General features: G+C 48.4%; 1 protein-coding gene across 4 annotated transcripts in view; it reads left to right on the forward strand.

Annotated features, from left to right (window-relative positions):
• LOC143023897 (heterogeneous nuclear ribonucleoprotein K-like) overlaps nucleotides 1-22025 on the forward strand; it is a 185791-nt gene that overhangs the window by 108672 nt on the left and 55094 nt on the right. For 3 of the 4 annotated variants that reach the window (XR_012966238.1, XM_076182559.1, XM_076182561.1), the window contains 2 exons: nucleotides 11302-11374; nucleotides 17267-17392. Coding sequence is in view for 3 of the 4 variants with exons in the window: in XM_076182559.1 (XP_076038674.1) it covers nucleotides 11302-11374; nucleotides 17267-17392 (199 nt within the window). In the remaining variant the exon portion in view is untranslated. The remainder of the gene's footprint in view (nucleotides 1-11301; nucleotides 11375-17266; nucleotides 17393-22025) is intronic. The other variant, XM_076182560.1, reaches the window with a different exon arrangement.

The following is a 22025-nucleotide window of genomic DNA, read 5'->3' on the forward strand; positions in this document are numbered from 1 at the left end:
AATCATACAATCCATGACCGGTCATGGATTGTATGATTGATGTCGCTGTCCACTAGCGAATTATTCAAATATATATATATATATACAGTATATATATATATATATATATATATATATATATATATATATATATCCATCTGCTTCCCACATTCCCTCGTCCCCAAATATTGGTATCCCCCAATATGCCTTGACTAAACATAAATAAGTAAATCCCTGTGTTCTGTATCAAAGAGCGTTACCTCTCCATCGAAAACCATATACAGTTGCTTTCAAAAGTTCGTGATGGTCACTGTCTGAGCTCACGGCCTGAAGCCCCGCCATTTCTGGACGGCGAGTCGACGTAGAACCCCGTGATCATTAGCGGGAGTGTAGCCCGCCGTCCAGAAAGGGTGGATGTTTGGGAGAACGAGGCAGAGTGCAGAATTCCCCCCCCCCCCTCCCCCGTGGACTTTTGTTACGTGATTGTGCCCCTCTGGACTTTAGCCCCCCTCCCCCCCTCCCACCTCTGTTACTAAATCTTGCGACCCGTCCCTTTCTCTCCTTCTTTCACCCATCTTCCCCCCATCCTTCTCTCCCCCCGCCACTCCCTTCTCCCCTTTCTCCCCTTTCTCCCCTCTCCCTCCACTCCCACTCCCCCTCTCTCCCGTTACTCCTCTCCCGTTACTCCTCTCCCGCCTCTCTCCCCCACTCCCTCTCCCCCTCTCCCTCCACTCTCACTCCTTCCATTCCCCTCTCTCCATTTCCCCCTTCTCTTTCACCTCTCTCTCCCGCTCTTCCTCTCCCCTCTCTTCTCATACTCCATCCATGCATCCATCTTTCGCACCCTCGCACCCCTCCCTCTCTCCTTTCCTCCTCATTCTCCCCATCTTCCTTTATCCTCTCCCTCTTTACCTTTCCTTAACTTTCCCTCTCTTCCCTCTTCTCCCCTCTTTTCCCTCCATTTTCAATTCGTTCCCATCTCCCATTGTGTACTAATTTCAAACTCTCCCATCCACATATTTCAATTTTAGTTATTAAACATAAATACTCTCCCATTTGCTATATTTCTAGGTTTAAGGTTTGACTCTATATAAGACATTTTCTAAACTACTTAATGTACTTCTCTTTTTTCTCCTTCCTCTCCTATTCTTCCCACGATCACTGTCAGCTACACGTCCCATTTTCTGTTGCATCTGACTTGTTGTTATCTTCCTTGTGTCTTCCATATATTTTCCTCACTCTCAGTATAGTGCAGCCCCACAGACAGGCACTTGGTCCTCGGACTGGGCCCTGGACTCCCAAGAATGCATATGATTGATACCCTCCCCTTATCTCTCCCACCCTCTCCCCAAATCTCCCTTCTCATATCCTCTCCCCCCCTCTCCCCTCTCCTCACCTCACCTCTCCCCCTCTTCTTTCCCCATCTCTCCCCGTATCTCCCCTCTCCTCTCCTTTCCCTACATCTTCCCTTGTCTCCCCTCTTCTTTCATTTCACCTTGTCTCCATTCCCCTTATCTCCCCCTGTCCTCACTGCTCCCTTTTCCCCTCACCCCTTTCTCCTTAACTTATTCTATCCTCTCTTCTCCCTTCATCTCTACACCTCTCCCCTGCCCTACCCTCATCTCTCCTCTCCTTTCCCCTCTCTCTTCCCTGTCTTCCTTCTCTGCTCTCCTCTTCACCCGTCTCCTCCCCACGCATCTCCTTTCCCCTACCCTCCTCACCTCTCCCCTCACCTCACCTCTCCCCTCTCCTAACCTCTCCTCACCTCTCCTCACCTCTCCTCACCTCTCCCCTCCCTTCACCTCTCCCTCTCCTCTTCCCATCTCTCCTCCCTTCCCCTCTGCCCTCCACCTCTCCTCTCCTCCACTCCCCTCCTCTCTCATCCCTCCACCTTTCCTCCCCTCCCCTCTTCCCTTCACCTGTACTCCCTACTCCTCTCCCCTCCCCTTCCCCCTCCCCTCCACCTCTCCTCCCCCTTCCCCCTCCCCTCCACCTCTCCTCCCCCTTCCCCCTCCCCTCCACCTCTCCTCCCCCTTCCCCCTCCCCTCCACCTCTCCTCCCCACATCTTCTCCCCTCCTCACCTCTATCTTCTCTCCCACCTCCCCTCATCTACCCTCTCCTCTCATCCCCACTCTCTCCTCATCCCCACTCTCTCCTCATCCCCACTCTCCTCATCCCCACTCTCTCCTCATCCCCACTCTCTCCTCATCCCCACTCTTCCCACATTCCCACTCTCCCCTCATCTCTCCTCTCCTCATTTCTCCTATCTCCTATCCTTCCCTCCTCTCTCCTCTCCTCCCCTCAGCTCTCCTCCCTATTCTTCTCTTCACACACCCCCTCTCTCCTCGCCTCCCCTTCTCCTCTCCTCCCCTCCCCTTCTCCTCTCCTCCCCTTCTCCTCTCCTCCCCTTCTCCTCTCCACTCTCTCCACATTTCTCTTCTCATAACCGCAACTCTCCTTCCCGCCACCTCCCTATAGTTTCTCGTTTTCTTCAGTGTCCATTCCCGTTTTCCCTCGCTTCTCCTGTGTGTCGTTTCTCCTCTTCCGTTTTCTCTCTTCTCTCTCTCCCTCGCAACTTGATTCCGCACCCCGTCTTCTTCGTCTTCTTCGAATTTTCGTCTCGTCGAACTCATTTACTCTTCTTCCTTCTCTCCTTTCACTTTTTTTTTCTTAACTTTTAATTTTTTCTTTACTTCAGTCGTCTTTCCAATGATCTCTCGCTTTCCTTCTCATTTTCTTGCTATTGGTTTTCGCCCACCTTCACTCTGCCTCTCCCTCGTTTCCCCATTCCTGCCCTTCCTCTTCTGCCTTTTCCTTTTCATTCTCTCCTTTCTCGCCTTCCCCGTTTCTTCCTCCTCCCCTCCTCCCTCTCTCCTTCGTCTTGATCATCCCACTCTTCCTCATTTCTCTCCCTCTTTTATGATAAGCCTCTTCCTCACGTCTGTCTTCTTTACTATCCCTCCTCCTCCTCCTACCCGTCCACTTCTTCATCTCTCCCCTTTTCACCGTCTTTTAAATGATTTCCCCCTCATCACTGTCCTTTGCCATTTATTTGCCATCCCCCACCCCCTTTCCTTTACTTCCCCTTCCCCCCACCCACTCCAAAGATCCTTCTTCCCTCTTCCAACCTCAACCTTTGTCCATCATCACCCTCCTCTTCTGTTCCTCCTCCTCCTCCTCCTCCTCCTTTCCTCCGCTCCTCTTCCTCCTTTTCTTCTTCCCCTGTTCCTTTTCCTCCTCCTTCCTCCTCCCTTCCTCATCATCTTCCTCCTCCTCATCTTCCTCCTCCTCATCTTCCTCCTCCTCCTCCTTTTCCTCCTCCTTTTCCGCCACCTCCACACTGTTCCACCCCCTACCGCCACGGTTCCCCTCCTCCACCTTTCATGTCTTCAGCCCTCCTCTGTTCGTCCCTTCTTTCTTAATTTTCGTCTCTTCCCCTCACCCTCTCCTCCCCTCAACTCTTCCTTTCCCCTCGTATCCCTTTTCTTCCTTACCCTCCTCTCCTTCTCCTTTATTTCTCACTTTTTTCACCCATTTTCTCTCTCCGCGCCCTCCGCTCTTCCATTTCCTTCCCAGTTTCCTTCTGTCCCCTTCCCCACACTCAACCACACTCCCTCTCTTCCCCAACCCATGTCCTCCACTTATCCAGTCCACCTCCCTAAGTCTCCCTTTCCCCAACCCACGTCCCCCCACTTTCCTTTCCCCTACCCACGTCCCCCCACTTCCCTTTCCCCAACCCACGCCCCCCCACTTCCCTTTCCCCAACCCACGTCCCCCCACTTCCCTTTCCCCAACCCACGTCCCCCCACTTCCCTTTCCCCAACCCACGTCCCCCCACTTCCCTTTCCCCAACCCATGTCCACCTATTCAGTCCACCTCCCTATGTCTCCCTTTCTCCAACCCACGTCTCCCCCCACTTCCCTTTCTCCTACCCACGTTCCCCCCATTTTCCCCTCACCATGTCCCCTTCCCATTATTTCTTTTTCCCCTCACCACGCCCTCAAACCATTTCCCCTTTCCACGTCTTCCTTCCCTTCCTCCGTCCTTCCTCATCCCTCCCTCCCTCCTCCGTCCTTCCTCCTCGCTCTTACCTCACTCCTACTTCACTCCTCCCTCCCTCCTCCTCTTTCTTCTCTTTATCTTCAGCTTCCGTCTCATTCTTCAGTGACACTAATTCTTATGTCTTTTTAGATTTAAGGATTGATTGCTTTAATAGGACCGCAAGGTCTGTGTGATCTGAAACAAAATGTTTTGTACAATTTTAAAGTGCCCTTTAACTGCTTGGTGTGCAATCCCGTCCTCCCTCCTCTTTCCCTTCTCTTTCCTTCCCCTTTCCGCTACTTTCCCCACTCTTTCCCTCGTCTTTCTCTCAAATTTCCCTCTTTCCCTCCCCTTTCCCTTCTTTCCCCTCTTTCCCTCATCTTTTCTCCACCTTCCTCTTTCCCTCCTTCCCCTTTCTCTTTCCCTCAATTTTCCCTCCCTTTCCCCTCCCTGTCCCCTCCCATTTCCCTCCCATTTCCCTCCCTTATCCCTCCTTCCGTACGTTCTCTACTTTCCCTTTCGCCATCTGGTCCCCCTTCCTTTCTTATCCTCTATTCTTCCCCTCGCCTTTCCCCTCTTCTTCACTTCTCCCACATCTTCCCTTTTCGTATCTTTTCATCCTTTCTTTAACGTCTTACCATCACTTTTTCCCCTCCTCTTCTAACCCCATTCCCATTCTATAACCTTCCCCTCCTCCCTTGCTCTTCCCTCCTCCCCCTCCCCCTCCCCCTCCCCTGCAGTTCCCCTCTCTTCCCCCTCTTCCCCCTCTTCCCATATCTCCTCATTTCATCTTTTATTCTCACCACTTCTTCCCTCCCATCTTGTCTCCCTTCCTATCCCTTCAAGTCGTCTTCTCTCTCTTTCCCTCCTCATCCCCTCCAGGTGCCCTCCTTGTTCATTGCGATCTCTCCTTCATAACTCCAGCCCAATATCCCCCCTCCCTCCCTCCCTACCTCCCCTCCGTTGGCCCCTCCTTGCCCCAGTCTCATGTAATCTCCCAGGTATCCCCCACATATCCATATATATACACCCCCCCTCCCCTCCTCGCCTGCTGCCAACACCCCTCCCCCCATTCTCTCCCCTCCCTGTTCTCATCTCACTTCTTTCTTCCCATCTCCCAATGTCGTTTCTCCCCTTTATGGCCTGGTCACTAACCCCCTCTTCTCCCCCCCACTCCCCTATCGTCCCCCGCTTTCCCTCTTCCGTTACTCATCACTGTCATTGCGCCCTCCTTATCCCTCCTCCACTCTTCTACCCTTCTCTCCCCTCCTCCCATCTTCCCTCTCCCATCCATCTTCCATCTCCCCTTCCCTCCTGCCCTCTTCCCTCTCAGCTCTTCCCTCCTCCCCTTTTCCCTCTCACTCTTCCCTCCTCCCGTCTCCCCTCTCTCCTCCTCCCCTTTCCCTTCACACCTCTTCCCTTTTATCTTCCCTGTTCCCCCTACCTCCTCCCCTCTTACCTCCTCCTTCCTTCCCTCCTCCTTCTTTACTCCATCCTTCCCTCCAACTCATCTCTTTTTATTTCACTCCCTCTCCTCCTGCCCCCTCCCTTCCTCCTCCTCCTCCACCATACTTTATTTTTATCCTTTCCCCTCCCCTTCCCTCTTCTGTTTTCTCTCCTGTTCCCAATGTCTGCTCACTTCCCCTCCTCTCCCTTCTCTTACCCCTTCCCATCTTCTTTCCTATCATCACCCTTCTCGTCTCCCTTCCCCTATTCTCTCCTCCCCTCTTCTCCCCTCTCCACTTCCTTGTCCCCGTCTTAATCCCCATTTACTCCCACTCCCTCACTCCCTCCCTCACACCTGTCCCTTTATGTTTCTCCCGTCTTTTCCGCTCCCCCAGGTTTTCCTTCCCCACCCCCCTTCTTGCTTTTACCCCCCTCGGCCCTTGGATCTTTTCCTGATCTCCCCCCCCACCCATACTACCCCCTCCCATCGTAGTTTTCTTATTCCCCCCCCCACGTGTTCCCCGTTCCTTCCTTTTCCCTTTCCCCTCGTAACTTTCAAGCCTTTCCCCCACAATCTCTCGCATTCTCGGCAACGTTCCCAACCCTACTACCTTCCCCCCCCCCCGTTCCCCTCATTTTCCCCTTTTCCCCACAGTTCCTCATTATCCGCTCCACCTTTTCCCCACAATTTCCCCCCGCCTTCCTTCCCCCCTACCATCAGAGCTTACCCCACACAACCTTTCCTCACAACCTGTTCCTTTTACCTCACCACTTTCCCCCCTTATTTCACCCCCTCGTCCCCATCAACCCATTTCCCCTTCCCTTATAACCGTTTCCACCCCACAGCCTTTACCCACCTCCAACCCATTTCCTTCTTCCCCATCCTCTCCCTCTCCCCCCCTTTTCCTTCTTCCCTTCTCCCCCCCCCTTTTCCTTCGTCCCATTCCTCTCCCATGTCACCCTTTCCACCTCCGAAATACCCCCACCCACTACCTTGTCCCTCCCCCGTCATCCCCCCACAATATTTTTCTCGATCGAATATATTTTTGTTCCTTAACATTCTCCCCTTCCCACATTTTCGTCCTTCACCTTTTCCCCCAACCCCCGAATTTTCCTTATCCCACATTTTCCTCCCCCAACCTTTCCCTCCCCCATTTTTCCCTTGCACTACATCACCCATTCCTACCCTTTTCCTCCTTCCCCATATTTTTCCTGTAGCCCCACAATATCTTGCTCCCCCACAACTATTTAATTTCCCCCCACAGCTCCTCCCCCTACGGTCCACAGACCTTTCCTCCTTCCCTACCATGACCATCTTCCTCTCCCACCTTTTCCCCCTCCCCCTTCTCCCACAGCCTTTTTTCCTTCCTCCCCCATAGCCTCTCCCTCCCCCGCACCCTTTTTCCCATCCCCGACAGGCTTCCCCCCTCCCCCTTTCGCCACAGCCTTTCCTCCCCACCCTCAGAACATTTTCTCCGTCACCCACCCCCTTTCCCCTTCCCTCCCCCTTTCCCCCCACCCCCACCCCTTTTCCCCTCCCCACCCCCTTTTCCCCTCCCCCACCCCCTTTTCCCCTCCCCCACCCCCTTTTCCCCTCCCCCACCCCCTTTTCCCCTCCCCCACCCCCTTTTCCCCTCCCCACCCCCTCTCCCCTTTCTCTCCCGCAGTCATTCTTCTCTCGTCCACTTCCTTTTCCTTTACCCCAGCCTTCCCCCCTCTCCCACAGCATTTACCCCGTCTCTTACCCCCCCTTCCACAATCTTTTCTTCCAGCCCTTCCTCTTCCCAGCTCTCCTATCCCCCAGTATTTTACCCTTTTCCCTCATTACCCTTTCCCCGTCCCATTTCCTTTCCCCTGCCTACATACCCTTTCCCCACCCCCGCCCCATTCCCTTTTCCCTTCCCAGATTCCCTTTCCCCCCTCCCATTCCTTTTCCCCCATTTTGTCTCCCCACCCCCGTTCCTTTCTACCCTCTCCACCTCTCTATACCCAACTTCCTACCCCACATTTCACTTTACCCATCTTTCCCCTTCACCATCTTTCACTTTCCCCATCTTCCCCCTTCCCAGATTCTTTCACCCATCAAATCTTCCCACTTCCCTAAACTTTAGTCTTCTCCCCCCTTTTCCGTATTTTCGCATTCCTCCACCCCCCCCCCGTTCTGTTTTCCCCAATCGTCTTTCCCCCAAAATCATCATTATAATGTTCTCCATCATCATTCAACCATCTCCAACACTCCCTATACCTCCCCCATTCACCGTCATTCCCCACCTCCCGCGCTGTACTTCCTTCACCCCTTCCTCACCTATCTCCCCCATTTCACCCCCAACATTGTAGTTTCCCCCCTTTTGTCCGTTTAATTTCCAGCTTCCCCCCTTCCTGCCTCTCCCATCCACCCGAATGTACTCCCCCCCTCCCCTTCCGAAAGCCCTCCCTTCCTCCAGTCTATCCCCCCAATGCTGTTCTTTCTCCCCTGCTCCCCACACATCTCACCCCCTCCATTTGTTTGTTTATTTTTCCTGGCCCTTTTTGTTTCCTACTGCCTATTCCCGTCCCTGATCCATCTGTACCATCCCTTTCCTCCTTTCCCCTTCCTTTCCTCTACCTTTCCTCTCCCTTTCCTCTTCCTCTTCCTTTCCTCTCCCGTCTTTCCTTTCACCTCCCTTTCCCCTTCACCTCCCTTTCCCCTCCCTTACCCCTTCCTTTCCCCTCCCTTTCCCTTCCTTTCCCCTCCCTTTCCCTTTCCTCTTCCCTTCCTCATCCTTTTCCCTCTTTCCTCTTCTCTTCCTCTTCCCTTTTTCTTTCTTCTGTCTCTTGCCTTTCACCTTCCTTTCTTCTTCCCCTCCTCTCCTTTTCTTCTCCCTTCCCTCTCACCATATCTTTCCTCTACATTTCCCACATTTTCCTCTTTCCTTTCCCCTTACATCTTCTTTGCTTCTCCTCTCACACCACCTTTTCCCCCTTCTCAACATTTCACCATTTCTCCGTGTTAAACAAATGTCTTATTTTCCCCCCACAATTGTAGTTCTCCCCCAACCCCTTCTTCGTGGCTCCCTTTACCCTGCGTTCCCTTCCCACTTTCCATCCCTTTCCTCCCTGTCATCCCTTTTCGCTCTTCCCTTCTTTCCCTCTTTTTCCCTCCATCTTCCCTCCCTTTACCCCTATTCTTTCCCTCTTACCTTCCCTCCCTCCCCCCTCTTTTCCCTCGCTCTCTCCCTTTTCCCTCTCTCCATTCTTCCTTTCCCCCATCCTTACCCCTCGCTTTCCCCCTCTTTCCCCCTCCCTTTCCACCTCTCCCCCCTCCTCCTCCGTCTCTTTCCTCCCTTTCCTCCCTTTCCTCCTCCCTTTCCCCCTCCCTTTCCCCCTCTTTCCCCTTTCCCCCCTCCCCCTTTCCCCCTCTTTCCCCTTTCCCCCCTCCCCCTCTATTTTCCCCTTCTCTTTCCCCCTCCCCATCTTTGCTGCCTCCCCTCTTGTTCCCCCACCAACTGTACCTGTGTTAATTAAGGCAATGCTTTATGAGACACGCCCACTCCGCCTCCGCCCCGCCCACCCCAAGGCGGACATGACGTCACGTCCTGCTTTGCAAGTGAACCCTTGAACAGTGTTTCTATCTATGCGTTCATTTCTTTTTCCGACCCTTTGGCGTCTGTGCTAGATTTATTCTGGCCGATTGTCTTCAGCTTGTGAGGTCCCTACCGACAGACGTCAAAGGCTTGATTACTTACGTCCTTTTTTCTCCATCTTTTTCTTCTTTTGTTTTGTTTTGTTTTTCTTTTCTTCTCCCCGTAACCATTTCACCCTCTGTCTAAAATAAGAAAATGTGTGTGGGTATTGTCAATGTATACTTAAAACAAAATAGCCTATGTATATATTGTATTTTGCATTATTATATTCAAATATGTTCTTGTACATGTGAAACGAACATACCGCTTACACACGCACACATATACTTTAACTCGATACGTCTCCTACCAACATTTATCTATATTTTGTTTATTTTATTTTATTTTATTTTATTTTTTACAGTCCTTAAGTACATCTATTGATTCCTTTCATGAATTTGCCTGAGCCACCACTTCCAACCCCTTAATCTCCCTACCTCCTACCTATCTCTCCCTACCCCTTTCTCCCTACCTCCTCCCTACCTCCTCCCTACCCCCTTCTTCCATCCCCTACCCGTACCCCCCCCTCTCCCAACTACCCTCTCCCTACTCTCGTCTCTTCCCATTTTCGATCATATCACATTTCTTCATAGACCAGTCTCTACCTTACGTGGGAATAATTGTAGAACTGAAATGTTCTGTCACCATTCCCAAGACTTGTTCTCATACCCTCCTCCTCCTCCTCCTCCTCCTCCTCCTCCTTCTCCTCCTCCTTCTCCTCCTCCTCCTCCTCCTCCTCCTCCTCCTCCTCCTCCTCCTCTTCCCTAATTTCCTCCCTCCCTACCCACCCCGCTTTCCTCTTCCTATCTCCATATCCTATGTTTTCTCTATATACATGCAGCCCTTCCCCTTTCTCTCCTTCCCTTCCTCCCTCCCTCCCTCCCTCCCTCCCTCCCTCCCTTCACTCCCTCCCACCCTCCCTTCACTCCATCCCTCCCTCCCTTCACTCCATCCCTCCCTCCCTTCACTCCATCCCTCCATCCTTCCCTTCACTCCATCCCTCCCTCCACCCCTCCCCTCCCCTGTGCGTTTTAATGGCCGCTCGCCCTTGTAGTTCCTAACGACGTGTTTTTGAAGTTGCCTTTTTAATCATCATAATAGAGTGTGACCTGCCTGCGTGTCCGGGCGGTTGGCACAGCCCCCACTGACGTGGTGCCTGCCCCTTCCCCTCCCCTCTACTCCCCTCCTCATCAGCGTAGCACAATTTATAGTCTTTCTTAGGGCTGACGCTAGACTTGCTCTTTAGTCCCACGGTGGGTGGGTGGGGGGGGGTTTAGTAGAGGCGAAAATTGGGACGGATGGGATTTTGATGAAGAGAGCCACCCCAAACAAACAAGCACACACATCCTTCTCTCTCTCTCTCTCTCTCTCTCTCTCTCTCTCTCTCTCTCTCTCTCTCTCTTTCTTTCTCTCTCTCTCTGTCTCTCTCTCTTTCCTCTCTTTCTTCTCTCTCCCTCACTCTCCTTCCCGGCTTCACACCACGATACTTGACACATAGTGGGACCTGGCCACTCAGTCTCAACTTACAAGTAAACTGTGATCCCCCTATGGTGAACACCACTGCCGCGCCCATAGGGAAGACCGGAAGGGACTTTCCCCCCTTCGCCAGCACTCCCGTCATCGTGCCCAGCACCCTCGAAGGCGTTGCCCCTGAGGAAGGGCGGGGCGGTGTAGGTGTCAGGACTGGGTGTTGGGAGGGAGGGCGGGGTGGCACTGTCGTGTGTGTTAATGAGGGCGGGGCGGGTGCCAGGGTGTGGGTGTGGCATTAGGCTGCTGCTGCCGCCTCCTCCTGCTTTGTGTGCCTCCCCTCACAGCCTCGCCCCTCTTCTCCCCTCGGCCTGCCACGCCCCCCCCTTCCTTCCCCTACCATCCCCATCGCACCTACACACACGTCTCCCTGCCCTTCCTCTTTCCCCGTGTACGTACACACACACACACACACACACACACACACACACACACACACACACACACACACACACACACACACACACACACACACACACACACACGTTGTATATCTTTATAAATGGAATTAGGTCAGGTTGACTGCCGTCTGCAGCCACCCGTTATGAAGATTAACACAATGTACTTTTTTTGACATATAACTACACGTTGTTCTTGTGCCAATTTTTTTACGTTATTTTTGTTTTCGTTTCTTTCGCTCGACAGTGTGTTGACCATCGGCGGTACCGAGGAGGTCGTCCTCAAGGTGCTGGAGGAGGTTCTCACAAGCCTCGATGAGGTAAGTCTGACCGCGTCCTACGTGCACGGCACTGCCCGCGGCCCGTTTTGGGCTTAAAGGTCTCAGCCCGAAGTTCGTTTGTTTGCTCGCCTGCATGATGGTGACTTGCTGCATGCACGTGAGAGATGGTCTGATTAGGTTTTTTTTTTTTCCTAGCTGAATGAATTTTTCTGGTGTCAGCCAGAACATGTTGAAAACAACGTCTTTACTGTGAATGAATTAGTAAGGAAGTAACAAGTTTTAGGAGTAAATCCCACCCTCGAACTTCCCCCTCTCGCCCCCGCTCATACAGCTGAATAAAATCGCAGCCAAAAGGAGTACACAAGTTGTTGAATGATATTAACCACACACTGCCCTATGTGTGTATTCTTGTAGCCGCCAAGAGATACTACTCATCACACGGAAACCCCCCCTCTTCTCTCTCTCTCTCTCTCTCTCTCTCTCTCTCTCTCTCTCTCTCTCTCTCTCATTTGTATCTTAAGAATAGGTGGGGTAATTATTTTAGAAAATAATGATAAAAAGTGCCAGGATTAGTTGTTTAAAAAATATGAAGGAATGAGGCTTTACAGTGATGAGTTGGCGAGCAAGTTTATTATTATTAGTTCCTTCCGTGCCTATTGGTTTCGGCATGTTTTAACTCGCTAGCACCCACCTGCGCTTCTATCCTTGAACAGTTTCGCGTTTACGCACGCAGCTCTGGCCATGTATGAGCTCTGAGCTCTCAATTAGGATGGGAATAGCTGTCGATCACGAGTCCAACACGTTATTTATGACTTTCTTGAGTCACGGTCACACACACACACACACACACACAAACACACACACACACACACACACACACACACACACACACACACACACACACATAAACACACACACCACACAAACACACACACACACACACACACCACACACACACACCACACACACACACACCACACACACACACACACACACACACACACACACACACACACACACACACACACACACACACACTTGTGTATATATGGAGGGAGGGAAAGGGTGGGTGGAGGGGTTATTTGTTTAGAAGGGGGAAGAGGACCACAAGGAGTTCGGACAGAGGGCAGTGGGTGGGAGGGGGGGGGGTGATAGGCGGCGCGTGTTTGGCCTCAGCAGGGAGAGATAATAAGGGGGAAGTTTGCGAACGTGTCTGCCCGGACGTATGTCCACTCGGGGTACAGTCGCTGGCAAAAGTCTGTTCTGCTTTTTCTGCTTCTTGTGTCTCTTCTGCTTTTTCCTCTGCTTTTTGCAACAAAATACCCGTTAAGAAGTAGGGTGTGTATATATCTACACACACACACACACTCGATAACAAACTCTCTTTACATAATGAAACACTTCAGATTGTTTAAAAACTTTTTGACACCGGCTGTATGTGGCGTGTCTGTGCTCATTCCCAGTGTTGTAGTGGAGGAAATGAGGCAAGACTTGTTAGTCAAACCATCTAGTGTTTCAGGGCCATATATATATATATATATATATATATATATATATATATATATATATATATATATATATATATATATATAATGTTTTGTTTTCTTTTTTCTTTTTTCTCTTTTTTTCTGGAAACGTGAGCTAGGTAGTTTAACCAGTTTCTCGAAGAGTTTGGCCTCCGATTATGCCACCAGCCAGAAGGATATGAAAGGGAGTTAAGCGTGAAATAAAACTTTGTTACCACAATATCGATAAACTGCGGTATCGGGAACAAGTATCGGGTATAGAGTGCATTAAGGAACTTTAATGAAATCCCCTTCGGACCAGGTTCACGCAGTGTTCCCCTTTAACCCCAAGGATAGAAGCCCTGGTTACGGGACGATGAAATACGAAAGAGGTGAATTTGTTTCGGTCTGTGATTGTTCATTTAGTCCCACGTTGGTTAAAATTCACTTAAATTAGCCCACCTCTTGTGGTTAGCCCAGAATTCACAGAAATTCTCCACTTCGAGTATTTGTTTCATAAATTGTATAAGTAGCCCTGGGCTTATTTAAAACCCACATTAATTTGTAAAACCACTACATATTCTGAGGCCAGCCCAGAAATCATGCCCGTATTAACAAGCTCATCACATGTAACAAGCCAAGCATGCTGTTTAAAATCACGTCTAAGCCTAGTTTATAGCCTATAACTACTATTTTTTTAAGCCCAGGTTAACACCAGTACGAGGTTTTGGTCATAAGTTGAATAAAATCTTAAGACTATATCCAGGATAAAAGATGTATAGTGTCTTTTTAGTATTCGGGGGTGCAGGCTTAATCCTTCCCAGCGTGTCTTTCTTCCATAACACAATAAAACCGCAGGGTAGAGCTGCTACCCTGTATGTACACATTCTCTCTCTCTCTCTCTCTCTCTCTCTCACACACACACACACACACACACACACACACACACACACACACACACACACACACACACACATATATATATATATATATATATATATATATATATATATATATATATATATATATATATATTGCATGCAAGATAACCAATATGAAAAGAAACGACCGGTACATAGTGCTTTCGTATATCACATCTTCATTGCACGAAAGCGCTCTGTTCAGGTAATTTCTTTTCATAGTGGTTACGTTGCATATGTAGAACACGTCTCTAGTGTTTTTATTGTGTATGTGTGTATATTATATATATATATATATATATATATATATATATATATATATATGTGTGTGTGTGTGTGTGTATATAACTGCATGCTACATGAATCCGTATACTGTTTAGTGGATGTTTAATGCATGGTGCATGATGTCATTCATAATTTGGCATTGCATGGCATGGTACTACGATATATGAATAGTCTAAGCAGTGCATAGTGCCTGTATTAGTGGTGTGTGTGTGTATGTGTTGCGTGTATGTCATGTAATACCGGCGTAAACCTGCGTGTATGTGTTTCATCTGTATACCAGTGTATGTATCGGAGTTGAAGTATCACACAAAAATACACACGTACACACGCACGCATACACACGCGCGCGCGCGCACACACACACACACAGTGTCACGCATATGCGTGCAGCACACATCTGTCACACAATCTGTCACACAAGTTCATGGGTTTATTGGTCGTTTGTTGAGCATAAGGTGGAACAAATCGATATAGGGTTAGACCACCCGACTGATAGATACATCTGCACACCTGGTGTCGGGTGTATGTGTGTGTGTGTTCGTATGTCTGCATTTGGTTGTATGATATTGTATTCAAGTGGTCGTGACGGATGTATATGAAGATATTTAATTTATTTTTATCTACTTGTGTTTATATATGTGTGTGTGTTTATTGATAAACGACTGAATGGATGGCAAAACATAAAGGGAAGGGCAATAAAAATGGGATACATGGTATCCTTGTGCTTCGGGCAGGGCCTGTATTCATTACTGGCACTAAGTGACACTGGTATACAGATTAAACCGAATCTTATTGACATAACCAGGGTGAAGGAGCTCAGGCAGGAAAACCCACTTGATATTAAGGCACAACAACAGTAGCCATAACGAGTGTCAGTAATGGTGAAAGCCTTTGTCGGTGGTGTGTGTGTATGAATATATATGTGTATATATATATATATATATATATATATATATAATATGTGTGTATGCGTGTGTTTAAGTACGAATGTGTCATGATTTTTAATGTGCATGTCACGCGCACGTCACACAAAAGGATGATGATGACGACGGTGTACTTTCGCATGAAGTGCACGGACACGTACCGGTTGACGGCGTGTGACGTGTCCCACACGTGTATGTCTTCAACTTGTGGGCATATATGTACAGTTTTTGTACAGGTGCATGAACGTTTAGTTTTATCTAATAGAAAAATATTCTTCTTCAGCACGTCAAAACCAACTCGGGGCGCATGGCGGACTAATATATATATATATATATATATATATATATATATATATATATATATATATATATATATATATTGTCTGAGATTATTACTCCGTTTAAACATACATGCTCGCAGATGTCTTGTTCTTACCAATATAATTGTAATGATAAAGAATTTGTAGCGAGTTTATATCGTTAAATTTGTTGATTGAAAAATGGGTGATATGTATTTTGTGTGTGTGTGTGTGTGTGTGTGTGAGGCGTAATATTTTTCTTTGCAATTACGCGCTAATGTCAGGCAAGTGTTAAGGCGAAAAATGTGGGGCACTACAATAAAAAAGACCGATTATCAGTAAAAGAAAATAGAATTTTTCACAGACGTGCAAATTGATTCTTCGGAGATGAACTGGAGCCCGTTTCGCTACACTGGTGTTTCCACGGAGGGGAATAAAATCGTCTGACGACAGACACGATAAAAGGGAGTGCTAACAATCCTGAGAGCCTCAACTATTTGACCTGAAATTAGACCGTAAATGACTTTTGCACGAAGGTCCATGGGACCCTTAAAAGCTGAATGAATTCACCTGGCCTTACCCAGAATAAACTCCATTAAAAGTAAATAAATGAATAAATAAATAGCCACTGGGCTTTGTGTGAGAGATGAGAGAAACTAGGGAAGATCGGGGTGGGGTGGGTGGAGGGAAAAAGCTAGGTTACCCATTTCAACACGGTGGGTGATGGATTTCGTGTCTGCATTAGAGAATCCCTCAACTGTGGACCTTTTATTTATTTATTTATTGATTAATGAATATCACCTGTCTGGCGTTAGCCATAATAAAATGCAGTAAGTGCGTCACCGTGTTGAAGTGTTGGGGTTACCCGCTGCTGAATGGAATTCTATGGATAGCAAATGATAAACGTCTCTTGTCGCAGCTGCAGAGTTAAATTGTACGTCTGTGTGTGTGTGTATGTGTGTGCATTTACCCGTCTTAGTGTAGGGTTTGGATGTATGTTATGTATTATTATGTTTATATATTGTATATTGTTAATTACACGTGTCCATATGTTGAACAGGAGGAACACATCAATAGAACACAAGGCGTGCATGTGTACACACACGTACATGTACACACACACGTACACACGAATGTACATACATAGTTGCATGCATGCATACATCCATTCGCATACATTCACACACTAGCTACAGACATGTATATACTTAAGTATAATGTAAATGAAGATATATACGTGGTATTATGCTGCAGGTGTTTGGGCGTGTATGTATGTGATCTAGTGTATAGTTATAATAGGTCTGCACGTCAATGTTCTGAGTTTTAATGGTGATTTTATTCCCATTTTCTCCCTTCTTCCCCCCCAAACCACTTTTACCCTCCGTTCTTCCTCCCCACTCTTATCTATTTCACTTTCTTTTACCCCCCTTCCCCTCCCCTCCCTCCCCCTTCCCCCCACCCCCCCGGCGTCATTCCCCCAACTTGCTGGCCATCATCACATCATCCCCCCACATTCCCTTCCCCTAAAAAAAAAATCAACATGTTATCCCCCCAATCTCTGCATGACCCCCCTCCCCTTTCTTCTTACCCCCCCCCCCCCACACTGTATCTCACTCAACCCATCATCACGTAACCTTTTCGCGATTTGTCCCCAACATTTTTGATGGGGGGAATTGACCTCCCTCATCGTTTTCTCCCTTTGCCCCCCCCCCCTCCCAACTGCGAATAACATTACTTGGTTATGTTTCGCATCCCCCTCGCCCCCCCCTCCCCCGGCTTTGAACCTCTCTCCTCATTTTAACCTCTTATTTCACGCCCCTTTTTGACTCCCCTTCCCCCCCTTTCATCTCGCTTCCCTCCACATAATGCTTGCCTCCCTCTCTCCCTCCCTCCCTGCTTGACTCCCACCCCTCCCGTCCCTCCCCTCCTTCCCGCCAATGACTCCCTCCACGCCCCTCCCCGTCCCCGTCCCCGTCCCCTCCCCCACTCTGCTAACCAGGACTCTGCCCCCCCCTCACAGGCCATGCAAAAGACCTCTGACTCCGACGTAAGAATACTGGTGCACCAGAGCCAGGCTGGTTGCGTCATCGGAAAGGGTGGCACCAAGATCAAGGAGCTCCGGGAGGTGAGTACCCGCGGACCACGCCCCGTTTTCTGTTTGTTGGTTTGCCTTTGGTACCTGGTTGCCTTAGTACAAGGAGTTTGGAGTCCAGCTACGGTTTTTTTTTTTTTTTTTTTTTTTTTTTTCTCCCAGGTTACGGACTTAGCTTTAAAACACAACTGTACAATACAGTCAGGTACCCAAGTCCCCCACTACTCCTGCCCACTGTCCCCACCAGGGCTGAAACCATAAACATGGGATACGCACACGTGTTATAATGGCGCACAGTGTCTGTGTCCTGTACATAGGATGATTCGTCCATGAGTTTGAGCCATGATGGTGAGACAGGGGAGGCGAACGGAGTTGGGTTGTCCGAGGAGGAGGAGGAGGAGCTGCTGCTTCTGTTATGACGCAGGAGGCAGAGTGGCCACACACAGCTCCGGCCGGAGTTATGGTGGTGTGAGAAGAGTGGGGTCTTCATTTGTAGGTGTGCTTGTTCTCTCTCTCTCTCTCTCTCTCTCTCTCTCTCTCTCTCTCTCTCTCTCTCTCTCTCTCTCTCTCTCTCTCTCTCTCTCCTTCTCCCCTCTCTTTTTCTCCCCTCTCTCTACCTCCGACTTGCCCACAATAAACAACAAGTTTTGCTGGTACACTTTGCCAATTAGGCGATTTATTGTATGTATATATTGTTTATATTCTCTCTCTCTCTCTCTCTCTCTCTCTCTCTCTCTCTCTCTCTCTCTCTATGAATTAGTAACTGGACTCTTATTATGTATAGAACTTGTGGGGACATATATTGTCGCCTACACTATGTTGTACCGCTGGATCTGTTTCTTCAAGACTTCCTTCTCAATGGACGACCAGTGTCGATTGTTCTGTTTGAAATCGAAAATTCGAAGGTTTCCGAAATTCAGAACGAAAAGGACGTTCGGAAAGATGTTACCCGTTCTCGGGACGTTGGAAATTTTTAGTTTCCAATAGAAAGAACCGTCAGTACGTTGCGGAGGATATTTATTCCTTTAATCCCGTTCTCTGTAATGGAGTAAAAATCATCAGGCGGAGACCAGAATGAGATGGCAAGTGGATAACCGCGAATTGGTTAATCGAGTTAATTAGTCTAATTAATCCTTTGGCTTCGCCCGAGGCGCTCTTCCTTTGCGTGAGCCAAGAACAAGTGCGTAAAAGTAAATAATAATGGGCGTGTTAATCCATGTGGTAAAAATGGGGAAAATATGATTATTCTATTTCATTTTTATTTACTTTTTTACTTATTATTTGTGTAATATCCCTTGTTTAATTTGATTTTATTGTTTCATGTGTGTTTCTATTTTATCTTGTTTGTTTTTATTTTGCTATTTGTATAAGCAAGGACTTCCCCCTCCTCCTTAAGGGAGGCCAAAACTACCCATTCCATTCCCGTCCACCACCCTTCCCTTCACCCCCCCCACCCCCTCATCTTGGCTCCTTGGGGATGATGACGGGTCATCCCTGTATCCCGCCCACTGCCCTGGTTCTGAAGCAGTGCAGCAAGAAACGGCACATCCATAACAAGACCGCTTCACTTAATCGGCGTAATCAATGCAAGTCATTTCTGCACTTTATTTTTATTGTATTTTTATTTATTTGTTTATATATATGTGTGTGTATATATATATATATATATATATATATATATATATATATATATATATATATATATATCAACTCCCCGCCCACGAGAGTTGGAGTAACGACTGTGTGTATGTATATATATTTCATAATAAAAGTCTAGAATGACCCAAGCAGTGGGCGGGGGACAGAGATGACCCTTCATGCACAAGGAACTGGGAAGGGACGACATATGGATGGGTGAAATATGGGCTCGTTATTCGACTCTGCCAACCTCTTATAAGGAGAAAAGTCTTAGTATATGTAGTATTGTTTACTATTATTTAGGGGGCGAGGGCACCTGTGTACACTTATGTGTACAAATTGTTTAAGCATTTGGCCGAGTGATTTGGCTTACAAATGGTACTACTATGCCACGATACTCCTGCAATCTTCTCTCACTCCTACCCCCACCCTGCCATCTACCGTCGGCGTGTCTCGGCCCGAAACCCGACTGATCGTTAGGCCTTTCGGAAGAGGAGCAGCTCGGATTTTAATTGTGGTTTTGTTTTACCTCATTAAGGGATAATTGGTGCGGAACGGTCTGGAAGTGGTTTGGGAAGGATCCGTAAGAGTTGGTGGGTGGTGGTGGTGGCGGCTGGTAGTGTGGGGGGTGGGAAGGGGAGGGCGAAGGGTCCCTCCTCCCTCCAACCCCGTCCTGGTTGGGGCCCATAAAGACACGCGAAGGATTAACGAGAACATTACCAGGTCTCCGAATGGCATAGGATGCAGAGGCACTGTTGAGCCCCGTGCCGTGTGGCGGGGCGTCTTCCTTGTGCCTCGTCCCCCCCCCCCCCCGGTGGTACGTTTGGTGTTCATGGGTATGTATTCTTTACCTTGTGGGATTTCTGCTGTTTTGTCCAAGAGAGGAACCCCCCCCCCCCACTCAACCCTGGGAGAGTTCTGGTAGTTTCCTGTGTGTCATCTCAGGGTTTCCGTTCTGTCTCCTATCTCTTTTACTCTCTCTCTCTCCTTCCCTCTCTCTTCCTCTCCCTCTCTCTTACCCGTGAGGGTTATTGTGTGGCGGAGGCGGTGTCAGTTTCGTTCGAAGAGCCAAGAGCCTCCTGGCGTAATCTCGTCTTTTAAGTTTATTATGTGACAAGAAATCATTGCCAACTGTATTGTCTCTCTCTCAGGATAGCATAAGGTTAATAATGACTAAGGTTTTAAAGAAAATAATTGAAAAAAAATCGTATTCGTCGTCCATGTGCGTGCGCATGGGCAGAGAGAGAAAGAGAAGGGGGGGGGGGGTCTCAGGGGGAGGGTGGGGGAGGGGAAGTGAAGGATGATGACGACACGGTCGGTCGGTTACAGCCAACGGCCGAGGACAGATTCAAATCAAAGTGGATGGACGCCGGCGACAGATCCCGCTCTCAGCTTCCCTCCCATCGCGGAGGGAGGGGAGAGATCAGAAAGACAGAGGGAGAATGAGGAAGAGTGGTGATGTGAGGGAGATTAAGGGGAAGAAAGGGAGAGAGAGGGAAGGGGAGAGATCAGATAGACTGAGAGGGGGGATGGGAGGGAGAATAAGAGAAATGTGAGAGGAAGGGAGTGAAGAGGAGAAAAAGAGGGGGGAAGAAAGGGGAGTAAAGAGACAGGAGGAAAGTGATAGAGGAGACGAACAGAGGAAGAAGAGAGAAAAAGAGGGAATGGATAAGGAGAGAGGAAGGGGAATGGAAAAAATAGATCAACGTGAGACTTTTTAGCCCATAACTTGGCAGACATAAGGTGAAATGGGTAAACTGATTTAGCCTCGATCCTGTTCGCAGTGTCATCTCTGAAGGTAGCTCAGGAAAGAACAAACCCAATGGGGTTTTACAGTAGTCGGTTAGGTTTGATCTGAAGTCGACCTGGGAGCTTGTCAGGGGGGGGGGTTATGCACTGGGCTGGAGGGGAAGGGTGGGAGTTTGTCCCCTATTACCTGATTGGGAGCGTATCGTTCGGGTGTTATTAACATGTTCATGAAAGCTTTGAACTGTTTTACATGTTGCCTCAGAGGGAAGTTTGAAGTATTTGTAGTAATGGCGTTCGGAAGGTTTTTTTTCTGGTTTTCGGAATGTTCCAAATGTCGGAATATTTTCGGTGCGAATTTTGGAAATTGTGTCCAAAAAAATCGTCATCTGGCCGTTGTGGAGGATTTTATTTTTCTATTTTATTTGTATATTTTTTCTTATTTAATTATTTGTTTATTTGTTTATTGCCTACTTGCTTGCTACAATCAAACGTTGATGACCTGTACATTCTGATCATCGTTGTTTCGTTTGTGTGGACGAGTGTAATTGCTCCCCCGCCTGCTTCGTGTGGGCGAGCCGAGTGTTCTTGTGTGTGCCGGAGGAGTGGAAGGAGCGGATGTAGAGCAAGCCATTTGTGATCCTGTGTCGGTTCCGATTACACCATTGCTCAGGTGATGCGATAAATTCCTGCTGCTATTCTTTTCACCTTCAGAACCGGACTGCCCTCCACTCCTCATCCAATCCATTCGCCCTTCTCCAACCGAGTCACCCTTCTCTGTCTTATCCTCCCCCTCCCCTCCCTTCTCTCTTCCTTCTTCCCATCTTCCCCTCTTTTCCTCTCTCTTCCTCTCCATTCCCTCCTTTCTGTCCATAACTTCACCATATATATATATATATATATATATATATATATATATATATATATATATATATATGAAGGAAATTAAGAGATAGGAGGCGAATCATGTAGAGAAAAGGTAAAAGGTGCAGATGGAAAGATGATAATGGAAGGGATGGCAGTAAAAGGAAGACGGGCAGAGTATTTTAAGGAGTTGCTAAATGTGAAGGAGGATAGGGAGGGAAAGGTAGTTTCAGTGGGAAGCGCTAAGAAAATGGCAGTGATGAATTAGAAAAATGGAGGAGAAATAAGGAAAGATGAGGTAAAAGCAGTTATTAAAATGATGAGAGCAGGTAAGTCACCTGGGTTGGACGAGTGTCATCTGGAGTGCCGAAAAGGGAGGTACAGTGATGATGGACTGGCTGGTGAGGTTTAATGTTTG

This window comes from Oratosquilla oratoria, unplaced genomic scaffold (genome assembly GCF_046742065.1).
Source record: "Oratosquilla oratoria isolate Oo_2021 unplaced genomic scaffold, ASM4674206v1 SCAFFOLD69, whole genome shotgun sequence".
NCBI lineage: Eukaryota > Metazoa > Arthropoda > Malacostraca > Stomatopoda > Squillidae > Oratosquilla > Oratosquilla oratoria.